We start from the raw sequence: 14,088 nt of genomic DNA, 5'->3' as shown, positions 1-14,088 counted from the left end.
CTCATATTTTCCTTTAATGTGCTGATGTAGTGAATTATATTGATAAGAGTTCTTTATAATCCACACATAACAAAATTCACGTGTTTTAGATGTACACATTTGTCAGCTTTGACAAATACATATTGTCATGTAACCACTGCCACAATTACAAGACCCCAGGTTTAATCTCCAGCAGCACTACCAAAAAAAAAAAAAGAAAGAAAAAGCAGAACAAGGGGTTAAGGACACAGCCCATGCTTAGTATAGTATGCCTAAGGCCCCGGGGGGGATCTCCAGCTCCTGCACCAAAGATATAAAATGTTTTCATCACCCCCAAAATTCCCTTCTGCTTCTATCCTGAGTGGCAAGCACTGATCTGTTCTCTGTTCCATCTTTTGTGTGGCATGTCATATAAATGGAATCAAGCATTATGTACTCTTTTCATCAGGCTTTTATTTACCTTTTCACTTAGTGTAATTCGTATCTTTTTAATTAAAAATATCTGTGTTCTTTTTTGAGGTACTACAAATAGAGATGCAAAATGGTACCACTACTTTAGAAAAAAGGTTGTTACTGTATGCTACCATATGACCCAGCAATTTCACTCTAAGAGAAATGGAAGCATCCCTCCACATGTACACTTGTAAAACAAATATTAATAGCAGCGTTACTAATAGCCAACAAGTGGAAACAACCAAAATGTCCATCAATTGATAAGCAGAAAAATAAAATGTGGTAATATTCATACAACGCAATACTATTCAACAATAAAAGAAATCAAGTACTGTTACATATTACAACATGAACCTTGCAAACATTATGTTATAAAGAAGCCCATATGACTCCATTTAGATTTATAGGCAAATTCACAGACCCAAACTGGTTGCCTAGGGCTGGTGGATTTGAGGTAAAATGGAGTGATGACTGGAATGGAGCTTCTTTTTTAGGGTGCTAAAATATTTAAAAACTGATCATAGTGACAGATGCATAAGTCTGAAGATACTAAAAACATACCACTGGACTATACCCTTTAAATGTTTAGTTATACGATATGTGAATCATATCAATGAGGCTGTTAAAAAATACAGGAAAGCCATCTATATTTTTCCTCTATTGTGCAGAATAATTAAAATAACACTAGAATTAGCTCTTTAGGAGTTAGACAAAATTCAGCAATGAACCTATGGCCTTTATGTTTTTTTCCAGATTGATCATTACTAACTTTTCCAACTGTTTGGTATTTCTTTAAGTTTTTTTTTTTACTTCTCTGGAGATTACTTTTGGTAATTTTTATTTTCATAGGAAATTGTCTATTTTCTCTAAGTTCCAAACTTGTTCTGAAGTGCAGACAGAATTTTCTTACTCTTTTCTATTTATCTGTGGTAATGTTTCTTTTCTCACTAATTATGTACATTTTGCTCTCTTTTTTTCCTTTTTTTGGCAGTACTGGGGTTTCTAGGCAGGTGCTGTACCACTTGAGCCAGTCTGCCAGCCCTTTTTTTCCTTCTTCAGGCTCATGGAATAGTTAGCTATTTTGATGGCCTTTTCAAAGTTAACAGCTTTTCAATTTATTCTTTTCACTATTTTTAAATTGTTTCACTGATTTCACATTTATCTCTTATTGGTTTCTTCTGGCTTTTCTTGGTACTAATTTCTTAATGCAAGTATATATATATTTTTTAAATTAAGACTTTTTAAGCCTACATATCTTCCTATTAGTACAGCTTTTGCTGTGTCCTATTGGTTTTGATATGTAGTATTTCTGTTTTCATGAGTTTATAATTTCAGTTTTTGTGTCTACTTTTGTATTTTCACTTGTTAATCTGGAAATTCTGTTATTTTCAATCATTAAATGGTTACCCTCCTTTTTCTAGCACTCAAAATCAAAAATGTTTTTCTATATTTTGAAAATCAGATGCCAGTGAGCTTATACATGCTTTCTTTCTGTAACGATACTTTGTTTCTTCACTGTTTTCCCTCACCCTCACTAGGCTGTGTACTTTAAAATATTCTTACTCTCCTCGCCCAACCTTGTAAGATCTCTCCTCCAACTGCTATGTTTCACTGAGAAAGTTTGGTACTTTCAGACTATTATTTCTTTGTAGTCTTTTTTCCTATTACAAAAAAAAAAAAAAATCCACATTTAACAAGTATGTCACGTCACCTTATAAATGTTGAAAAATAAATGCAAATTATTACCTGTAAGGTTCTATGGGAAAGATCCATGAGCTTCCTCTTGTATTGTGCAATTTTGGCCATAGTTGTAGTTTGATTCTTTTGTAGCTCACTAATATCTTCAGATATTATCTGTTGAAAAAACTTTATTTTTTAATTTTTAAGACTAGGTACCATAGCCCAGATAGGCCTGGAATTCACTATCCTCCTGCCTCTACCTCCCAAGTGCTGGCACCACATCCAACTGAAAAAAAAAAAAAAAACGGATAAATCAAGTACGACTATCACGGGTACACCTACAGGCAGTCTAATTCTGAAGTAAGCTTGACATTCATCTCTCAAAATATACCTTTAATTCTCCATTTTATATTTCTTCCCTTATTATACATTGAGAAATTAAAAAGTACCATTCAAAGATTTATTTAGAGCTCCAGTATATTTAACAATGATGCAACTTTTAGTAAAAATAAAACATTTCAGAAGTAAGAAATTTCAAATAATATTAGGGAACAGAACCAACAATCCAGACATGAATGGAAAAAAGTTGAGATGATGTGGGAGTAAGGAACTTAGTCTTAATAGACAATCAACCTGAAACTATTGCAGAATACTTGGAAGGAGTAATCAGAGTGGACAGAAGAAGGAATGACATTAATTCTACAACTGAATATATTTTTATGCCTTTGGATCTTTGGTTTGCTCTCTGCCTGACCTAAAATCCTGCCTTATGAAGTCTTTAAATTTTAACAAAGTAGGTTAAAATCTCCCTGGTACATTAAAGTACCCCAATCAGATTGTCCCCATCATCATTCTATGCCACTGGTTTATACTTATGTGTTATAGAGAACAAGAAGACAGCAAGACATTTTAGCATGTCCACCTCTGCACATCTCCTTTTAAGGGAACAGATACACAAAATTAGGTGGCCACATTACCACCTACATTATTTACTGAAAATTTAGGAATTAAAAAGAAAAAAGAACATAAGATTTTTAAAGAGAATACTTAAAAACTATTTTAAAAGACATAATAGACCTCACTGATTAAAAAGATATGCCATATACATGGATGAAATGATTTAACACTGTGATTCAATTCTCCAGATTTAGCAATTCCAACCAAAATTCTAGCATTTTGAATAAAAATCCATAAGGAACTTAAAAAAAAAAAAAAGCTGAAAAGAACTAGAAAGGCTGGAAGCTCAAATCTATTACGTATTAAGATATATTACAAAGCCCTAAGAACAAACAAATGTGGAACTGGTGTGAGAACAGACTAAATGGCCACTGAAACAAGAGAGGGTTTAGAAATACAACACACATATACAGAAGTATGGTATAACTGAAATTAGATAATTGGGGTAAAGCAAATTTTTTATGGATATTTAAAAAACGGTTCCACTATTTAGAGAAAAAGTTGCATTTACAACATGTACTGTATATAAAACAAACTCCATGAAGACAAAGGATTCAAATATGAAAGTTAAACTCTAAAATGTCAAGGAAAAAAATGTAGGAGCTTCTTAAGCCTTCTGGGGTAAAGAATAATTTAAGCAAATTAAAAATTATGGCTATCACAATTTAAGGAATTCTATTTCTATTCAACTAAGGACACTAAAGACAGAGTTAACAACGATTAAAATTTAAAATGGTGAACTACTGAAATCCAGTAAAGAAAAGATAGGAAGCCCAGTTCTGTACAAAATGGATTAGGATTTCCACCTAATTTCTTTCAATGACTATGGCTATAGAACCTGGATGGAACACACGGCAAAGTTATTTGAGGACTCAAATATAAATAGCTGCTGAAGATCAGGATTGAAGGTAACACTGAACTGGTGGTGAGTTTACAAATTTTTCCTCTCAAGGACCCTCCAGACTAGCTTCAACACAGCCCAAAAAGTGAAAGTGAGCATAACTGCTGACAGAGTGCTAAGCTTAAGCCTACTCATTTGATTAGGAGATGCATTATAATCATTAGTAAGAAACAGGGTCTTACTATGTTGCCCAGGCTGGCCTCAAACTTCTAGGTTCAAAGGATCCTCCTGCATAAACCTCCTGAGTAGTTGGGACTACAAGCTCATGCTACCATACCCAGCCACTGTAATTATTTAAAGAATAGTTTTTGAACTTGAGCACTATTAATTTTGTGCCAGACAATTCTTTATTGTAAAGTAGTGTCCTATACAGTGTAGGATGTATAGTAGCATCCTGGCCTCTTATCACTACACACCTGTAGCACAAACTGCCAAATACATTGTAGGAAAACAAAATTACCAACACCACCACCACCTGCCACTAAGAACTATTACTCTAGAGTAACCTCTTAAAAACAAACAAACAAAAACCTAGGTGAAATACAAGAATTAAAAACAAAAGAAACAGAAAACAAAAATATGGCAAGCCTAAAGCCAAACATCATGCTATCTACAATAAACTCACCTATGATTACAGATATGTTTAAAGTAGTAAGGCAGACAAAGATAAACACTTATCAATGGAAAGGCAGAATGACTATATTAATTTCAGATAAAGCAGACGCCAAAGAAAATCACCAGGAATAAAGAGTAACATTTCAGCGAGGCAAATATTCCTGATGAACACACATAACAAACTGAATTCAAGAAAACATTAAAAAGACCACTCATCATGACCAAATGGTATTCACTCCACTTGGTTTAACACAACACAAATTAGTAAACATAGTGTATATACACACCTCTCTCTCTCCCCCCCATTAACAAAATGAAGGACAAAAACCATATGAACAGAAACAGAAAAAGTATTTGAAAACTTTAATCCCTTCCTGACAAAAACTTTCCTGATAGGTACTTGAAGGAATGTGCCTCATGAAGCCGTGTATGCCAAACCCATAGCTAACCTCCTATTGAACATAAGAAGTTGAAAGATTTTCCTCAAAGATCTGAACAAAACAAGGATGCCCACTTTTGACACTCCTATTCAATAAAGTGCTAGGAATCCTAGTTAAATAAATTAGGTAAAGCAAGAAATAAAAGGCATCCAAACTAGAAAGGAAGAAATTGTCCCTGTTTGCAGATGACATGATCCTACATCTAGAAAACTCTTAAAAAATCCACAACTTTTTCAGATCTAATAAATGAATCCCATAGTTACAGGAATCAACAAAAATCAAGTGTTTGTATACAGTAATCAACTATTTAAAAAATCAAGAGAACAATCCCATTTACAATACTGTGACAAAAAAAAAGGATAAATTTAACTACAGAAGTAAAAGATCTCTATACTGAAAACTACAAAACAATGATGAAAAAGGAACTAAAAATACAAATAAATGGAAAGATGCTCTGTGTTCATGGATTTGAAGATTCACTGTTGTTAAAATGTCCATACTACGCAGAATAATACATAGATTAAAATACAATCACTATCAAAATACCAATGGCTTGCTGGGTGCGTGGCTCAAGAGGCAGAGCTTCTGCCTAGCAAAGTGCAAGGCCCTGAGTTCAAACTCACGTACTGCCAAAAACAAAACAAAATTAAAAACCACCAAAAAATTGTTGATTGGGAGGTGTAGAACAGTAGTAGAACATTTTATTTGCCTGTCACATGGGAGGCCTTAGGTTCAATTCCCAGCACTGCCAAAAAAAAAATCTAAAATTTGAACAGAAACAGAAAGGACTCAGAATTTGAGCAAAAAAACTGGGTTAGGGCATCACTCTGACTTCAAAATCTTATTACAGAACTATAGTAATCAAAACAGCATGGTAGTAACAAAAACACCCAACGACCGACCAACAGAACAGCCACATGATTTTCAATAAAGATGCCAAGAACACACAATGGAGAAAGGACTCTATCTTTTCAAATGTTTTGGGGGGAATGGAGGTACAGCTCAGTGGTAAAGCACTTGCCTAATATGCAAAAGGCTGTGTGTTCAAACCCCAACACCACAAAAATGATTTTGGGAAAACTGGATATCCATATGAAAAATTAGACTACCAATCTCTCTCAATATACTAAATTAGCTTAAAATGGACTGAAAACCTAAAAATGGAGAAAAATTTTTCCAAAATATACATGTTATTCCCGAAATTTATAAGGAACTCAATAGCAAGAAAGCCCATTAAAAACGGCCGATAGAGATATTTCTCAAAAGAAGAAATACAAATGACCAACAGGTGTTGGCAGGAATGTTAAATTAGTACAGCAGCTCCACAAAAGTATTAAAAACAAGACTACCATATGTTCCAGCAACCTCACAATTGGATATATATCCAAAGGAAATAAAAACAGCATATGGAAAAGATACCTGTATCCCAATGTTTACTAAGACATTACCCAAACAGTCAAGATACAGACTCAATCTAAGTGTCCTATTAATGAAAGAATGAATAAAGGAAATGTGGGAGGTATGTGTGACACACACACAAATATATGTACAATGAAATATAAGAACAAAATTCTGACATTTGCAACATGGATAAACCTGGAGACTATTGTGTTAAATGAAATAAGCCAGGCACAGAAAGACAAACACCAAATGATCTCACTCATGTGGACTCTAAAAAAGTTCTCTCAGGTAAACAGAGCATAGACCGGTTACCAGAGTGGCTTGGGTGGTTGGGGGAGGAAAGGAGAGGAGAGATTGGCCAATGGATATATTACAGCTGGGAATATTTTAAAAGTCCAGAATGAGAAAATACAGAGATAAGAAAGTAGATTAATGATTACCTGGGACTGCGGATGGGCATGGGGCAGGACAGGTTAAGAGGCAGGGAGAAAAATAGGGAACGAGTGACTAATGACTATGGTACTTCCTTTTTGGATGATGAAAATGTTCTAAATTGATCATGGTGACAGGTGCACAACTTTTTTTTTTCTTTTTGGCAGCAATGGAGTTTGAACTCAGGGCCTCACACTTGCCAAGCAGGCACTCTTACCACCAGCCCTAGGTGTGCACAACTCTAAACTAAAAATTACTGGATATATTTTAAATGAGTGAACTGTATGATACATGAATTATATCTCAATAAAGCTGTTTTTTTTTAAGGAGACATTACATAATAATAAGAGGTAAATTTGCCAGGAAAACATTATTATAGATAGTAAGAACAGAACTCCAAAAATACATGAAGCAAAAATTGATAGAACTGAAAGGAGAAAAAGACAAATCCACAACTATAGTTGATAACTTCAACTCTCCTTTCACAACAGTTGAACTAGTAGGCAGAAAACATCAACAATACAGAAAAACCAAACAACACTATCAACCAAAAGTGAATCACCCAAGACTTTTCTTTATGATAGGTTCTAGAGTTTGAACTCAGGGCTCTACACCTGCAAGGCAAATGCTCTACCGCTTAAGCCATGTATCTAGCCCTTTTTGCTGTGGTTATTTTTGAGATAAGAGTCTCACTTTTTGCCTAGGTGGGCCTGGACTGCGAACCCCCTATTTTAGGTTTCATGCCTTCACTGGGATGACCCACGCACACCACCATGCACGCCCTGCTTTTTTCTGAGATGGGGGGGTCTCACAAACTTTTTGATCAGGCTGGCCTCGAACCTCAATCCTCCCAATCTTATCCTCCCCAGGTAGCTTGGATTACTGACATAAACTACCAGTGCCTAGTCAGAAAATTCTTTTTTTTGGTGGGACTGGAGCTTGAACTCAGGGCCACACCTTGAACCACTCAACCAGCCATATTTTTGTGATGAGTTTTTTTTTTTTCAAGATAGAGTCTCTCAAACTATTTGCCCGGGCTGGCTTCAAACCACAATCCTACTGATCTCTGCTTCCTGAGTAGCTAGGATTAGTCATGAGCCACTGGTGCCTGGTTAGAATATTCTTTTCAAAGGCTCCTGGGTAATAAAACCTTAACATTGAGAATGGTCAATTCTCTGACTGTAACAGAATCAGACTAGAAATCAACAAAATACTAGGAAAATCTCCAAGCACTTAGAAATTAGACATACTTTAAAGTAATCCATCAGTTAAAAAATATCCAACAGTAAAAATTACCTCTAAAGGGAAATTAGAAAATATTTTAAACATCAAAAATAAAAATATAAAGTTATGGAGCCAGGACTGGTGGTGCACACCTATAGTCACAGCACTTGTGAGGATGAAGCAGGAGGATGTAAGTTTGAGGCCATCCTGGGCTATACAATGAGACCCTGTGACCAATAAAAAAGAAAATGTAAAATTATGTAAAATTCAACTTAGAGTAGGAATTAATAGCACTGAATGTTCTTACTGAAAAAGAAGGCTCTCAAATCATTAAGCTATTACCTTAAGAAATAGAGATAGAAAAAAGAAATGGAAGAAAGCAGATTAAAGGAAACAGTAAGACGAAAAAATCAGTTAAACCTAAAACTTAATTCTTTGAAAAGATCAATAAAATGGACAAATATTTAGCAAGACAAAAGAGAATAGCTTCTTTGATTTTCCTGTGAAGAACTCCTAAGAACTTTAGTCACACCACATTCAGTACTGTAGGCAACTCCTTTTAAAAGTAGTGTTCAGGCCACAAATGGTGCCTCTTGGGAGGCGGAGATTGAGAGGCTCACTGGGCAAAAAAGTTAGCAAGACTCCCATCTCAACATGTAAGCCAGGCATAGTGGCATACTCCTATGATCCCAACTAGGCAGGAGGATCATGATCTGAGACGAGCTGTAAGCAAAAACTTGACAGCATGGTTTCAGTGGCAGAGTGCCTGCCTAGCAAGCACAAGGTCCTGAGTCAAAAGTAATCTTGATAAATTTGGTACATGAAGCCAAACATAATAAAGGGTGTAGAAACTGTCATATTTTTAGACAGGGAAGAGAGTATCAAAGAGGAGAAATCATCATGATGTTCAATATTTGTAGGGATGTCACAGGAAGCAAAGCAGTTACATGCAAAGTAATGCCAGAGAAAACTGCTAACAAGGCAGAACTTGATCAATGTAAGAGAAACTATTCACAGAGCTGGCTATAGCTGGACACTTCATAAAGCAGTCAGCTTTTTACTACTTAGAGTCTGAATGAAATCAGAAGTCCATGTTAGAGAATATAGAGGTGATATCTACATACCACACCTTCAATGTACCTGATCTCATCTATCTTGGAAGCTAAGCAGGATGGGTCCTGATTAGTACTTGGATGGGAGAATGTGGAGGTGACCTGTAAAAATCTTTAAGTATTTGATTATAAAAATCTTCTTTAAGAAAAAAAATATTAAGTAGATTTAAGCATTCAGTAATTTAAATTTGATTCATTAACATAATAACATACCAAAACAATTATATTATGACAACATGAAGAATCATAATTATAGCCTTCATTTTGATTAGATGCCATAAATAAAAGCATTTAATAAAATAATATGCAATTTCTGCCTAGAATTGGTAGAGGTGAATTAATCTGCTAGGAGAACAAATCTAAATTCATTACTAAAATATGTCAAATCAGATTTATATGACTTGGTAGACACTAAAATAAAGAAGGCAGTTATATAAAACTGTAATTGTTAATTTGCAGGGTTTTGATTCCCTATATGAGAAATAGTGCACATAATAAAATGATTAATGCCCCTAATTCCTCTTCCTACTAGAAAGCTAATTGCTTACATCTAATCTGGTCTGATGCTGCTTAGTCATCTGATCTTGAACCTTTAGTCTTCGGAGAAGTTCTTTGAAACCCACCATTGGTACAGGAATTAACCTGAAATGCAAGTGGTCAACATTAAGATCTTATGCTTATTACTATAAAATACGAGATTTTCATAATAACATTCTTCTCACATCAAATTTCTAGACCTATGATTATGAAATTAAGTGTTATATTTTATTAAACTTCCCTAGTTTACAAAAGAGGAAATACAGTTTACTCAAAAACTTGCATAATTTAAATGTAAATGTAATTAGGGAACTAGCACTCAGATTTCTTCATTCCTAGTTTTCACTATACTATATTGTCTTGCCATAGCAGATATTTAAAAAAAAAAAAAGAAAGAAAATTAAGTAAGCTCTCCTCAAATGTAAGAATTAAAAGCTCAGTTCACATTTGTTGGCTTCTCTAGTAGTAATATAGCTCATATACAAAACAAGGTGAAGATACACTTACTTTTCAGAATCAGGGTTATCCACCTTGGCTTGTTCCCAAATAATAGGATCAACACCTACCACAAAGAAAACATTTTTTTAAAAGTTTTTTCTAAAAGTTTTTCTAAAATATCTATATAGGAAAGGCTTTCCTAAAGTAAGACCCTAAACTCAAGAAGTTATAATGAAAAACAACTGCCACATACAATCACCACAAAAATAAACATTTTTATAAGATAAAACTAAAACAAAAATACAGATTGAAATATCTACAACCCATAAGGCTAACAGATTAGCTTCCAAAATAGAAAGAAACACTGTAAGTCAAAAAGGCAAAGAATCCAGTAGAAAATGGACAAAGGAAACAAGTAGGTAATTCACAAAAAATATAAACATGTAGCTAATAAACATATTAAAACGCTTTCAACTTTACTAGCCATCAGGAAAATGCAGATTAAACATTAGTTTTTGAATTTTTTTTTTTGCTATCAGTGGCAAAAAAAGAAAAATCATACAGTTCTATTAAGAATGTAACTGGCAGAGCTTTCTTTGCAAGGCGATTTCACACTATCAAACATACATGTCTAACATACATAATATTAAGTCAAATTTCAATACCATAAAAAAGTATATATTCAAGTGTTCTAAGACATATTTATAAGAATGTTAACTGCTGCATAGTTTATAATAGTGAAAACACAGAAACAACACTGGTTAAGTAAGGTGTATTTGTAGAATACTACCTAGTGTTTAAATAGAGTAAAATTTACCTTCATGTACTACCATGAAAAGTACTAAGAAATACTGTAAGTGAAAGGACAAGCTGCAGTAAATGTAGAGTGAAGAATCCTTTTATAAAGGAATGACATACATGTGCCTACATTTAAAATCACAAATAGGGCTAGAGGCATGGCTAAAGCAGCAGAGTGTCTGCCTAGCAAGCCTCCCAACTACCTAATTACAGGCATGAGCCACTGGCGCCCAGTAAGCACTTATTTCTAAATCTTTCATTTTCTCTACGCTATGACTCTAGATTCTAGAAACATACCAGCAGGAGGATTTTGTAAAAGCTGTTTGATCTGTGCAGGAGAAAGTTCTGTTCTAGTCATAGAAAGTGTTACACCAAGTTGTTGCAATTGTGTTTTTATATTGGCTTGCTCAAAATGGGCATGGAGTGTTGTAGCTGGAACTCTTCTTGAGGTACCATTTGGAGAACGTTCAACAACATAAATGACAACTTCTGTCCTGGAGAAAATAACCAATTTACAAAATACTGAGCACATAATTCATACCCCCAAATATCAACACAGCATATGATTTTAGAAGGGTACTTAGCTGAATTCACAAATGGTTTTAACAAAGAAATAAAAGTGTATTTTTCTTAAGCCTTGGAAAATAAAACTGTATTATGTTATGTTCACTTGAGGCAGGTAAATAAAATTTATTTTTAAAAAGGTTTGCTCAATTACATAGTCCTGTATAAATGTTATTTAATACTTTTTCCACAAATGAGAAGTACTGTGGAGATTCTGTAGAAACGTATGGATTGCTTCTCTGCAATTAAGACCCAAGAAGTAAAATCTGACTCAATTAGCATATCTAATAACATTCATCATTATAAAAACTATGATTCATCTAACTCTAAGATCCTAAAGTGTCTTGCTATTAAGACTAAAATTATACATAGGTCAAGGGTAGTAAACTCATATTTATATACGAATGAACAATAATCAGTTAATAAAATTTTCCTGTAATATCTTTGTGGCACTTAATTTGTACATGGCCATAATCAATGTCTCCTCCTGGTCCTGAATAAAAATTATAAAATCATTAGCATCTAATAAGTTAGGAAATCCAAAATAAAGAGGTATTTTTCAAATAGGGTCTTATATTTCTGCCTGGGTTGGCCTGAACCACTATTCTATTTATGGTTCCTATCTAGCTGAGATGACAGGTGCATGCCACCACACTCAGCTTTTTATGGGGTCTTGTGAACTTTTTGATAGGGCTGGCAAGACCTCTACCTTCCAAGTAGCTAGGACTACAAGCATGAGCCACTGTGCTCAGCTCTGCTTTAAATTTTTTTTTTTGCAGTAGTGGGATTTGAACTCAAGACCTATACCTTGAGGCGCTCCACCAGCCCTTTTTTATGATGCATTTTTCAAGACAGGTTCTCTTGAACTATTTACCTAGGCTGCCTCCTGAGTAGCTAGGATTACAGGCATGAGCCACTGGCGCCTGGCTTGCTTTAAGATTTGATTTGTGCTTCGGCAACAAAAACCACCACTGATCACTCTCTTTGGACCAGGGCACACAAACAGTATATTTAATGTATACTTACTGATCATCTGGCAATGTTTTAATACCCTCTACATTTACAGTAAGGGTCTGGTTTCCTCCCAAAACTTTATGCAGTGATTCTACCAACTGCTGCTGTTGGCTTCGAACATCTGTTTCTTTTTTGTTGAAAACTAAAACCACTAGCCCATCTTCATCTTTATTATTGGGCATACAACTATAACCTACTGCCTGTGAAATGACAAAATAAATAATATCAAAAATATGTACAGATCTTAAGTTTAATATTAATAGTTTAATATCTGCTGGGGGCAGGACAGTTTAATGTATAGTAATGAAAGGAATCAATCTTCCCATCATTCTATACTTAAGGAAGTCACACAATTATAGCAAAAACTTTATTGACCAAGAATAACATAAGCACACAGTAAAATTAAAATTTGCTTTTTGAGATAGTAACTAAAGAACATTGGCCTCTGAAAGTTTTTGATACCCATTCATTGTTGGGTGTTTCTGAAACTATGAAACAAATTTGCATGTCATTATAAATATGACTGCAAGTGTTATGGACTAAATGCATTTATTTCATTATATATCTGATTCATGGAATCTTGAACTAAGTTTTAGATATATAAAGAAGTGATTTACAAATAAATACTTTAAAGTAAAACAATGACACTGTTAAGTTACAAATGCTATGTCTATTTTTACAGTTTCATGTACCACAAAGCTATGAAATAGGTTAGTTTTTATAACATTAAACATGAACTATACGTTGCTAAAAACTGTTTCTTTTAGATAGAAGCCTTTTAGCCTTTATTACCACTTACAACTTTTTAAAAATATTTAAATTCACTCAAGAGTACATTATGTACTTTTACCATGCATTGATTATACACCATCTTTAAAAGAGAAAAAATTTCAATTGTTATATTCAACCTTGTCCATTATTGCATATCTTATCACTAAACAAAACTATTAAAATTTCAACTAATGCACTAAAACCGATAGATAGGACGAACATCCCTAATCTAAACTTTGAAATGCTCCAAAACCTGAAAACTTTTGAGTGTCAACATGATACAAGTTATACACCTGACTTCATGTAATGAATGGGCTACAGTACACAAGTGCATTAAAAATATTGTTTAAAATTACCTTCAAGGCTTATGTGTGTAAGCTATATATGATACATAAATGAATTTCCTGTTTAGACTAAGGTCCCATCTCTTAGGTATCTCATTACACATATGCAAATATTTCAAAATCTGAAAAAAATCAGTAAATCTGAAACACTTCTGGTCCTAAGGAGCTAATGGCGTAGCTCAGTAATACAGTGTTTGCACAACAACCACCAAAAAGAGGCTAAAGTATAAACATGATTACGATACATTAATTTGTTTTGAAAAATACATTGCCAGCCAGGTGTGGTGGTGCATATGCCTGTAATCCCACCACTCCCACTTCAGAGGCTAAGGCAGGAGGACCGCGAGTTCCATGGGGTAGTAGTGAATTCAAGGACAGCCTCAGTTATATAGCAAGATCCTGTCTTTTATTTTATTTAAGGGGAAAAA

At 34.2% G+C, this 14,088-nt stretch overlaps 1 protein-coding gene across 3 annotated transcripts in view; it reads right to left on the bottom strand.

Moving 5' to 3' along the window:
- The window catches only part of Nup54 (nucleoporin 54), a 38,386-nt gene that overhangs the window by 6,073 nt on the left and 18,225 nt on the right, over positions 1 to 14,088 (bottom strand). For all 3 annotated transcript variants that reach the window (XM_020184052.2, XM_074041977.1, XM_074041976.1), the window contains 5 exons: positions 12,558 to 12,745; positions 11,265 to 11,461; positions 10,239 to 10,293; positions 9,743 to 9,836; positions 2,179 to 2,286 (listed from right to left, as the gene is read on the bottom strand). In XM_020184052.2, the coding sequence (XP_020039641.1) occupies positions 2,179 to 2,286; positions 9,743 to 9,836; positions 10,239 to 10,293; positions 11,265 to 11,461; positions 12,558 to 12,745 (642 nt within the window). The remainder of the gene's footprint in view (positions 1 to 2,178; positions 2,287 to 9,742; positions 9,837 to 10,238; positions 10,294 to 11,264; positions 11,462 to 12,557; positions 12,746 to 14,088) is intronic.

The sequence above is a fragment of the Castor canadensis genome, chromosome 9, assembly GCF_047511655.1.
Source record: "Castor canadensis chromosome 9, mCasCan1.hap1v2, whole genome shotgun sequence".
NCBI lineage: Eukaryota > Metazoa > Chordata > Mammalia > Rodentia > Castoridae > Castor > Castor canadensis.
Note: the sequence above shows the minus strand (reverse complement) of the source record. Positions and strands in the feature narration are given on the sequence as shown.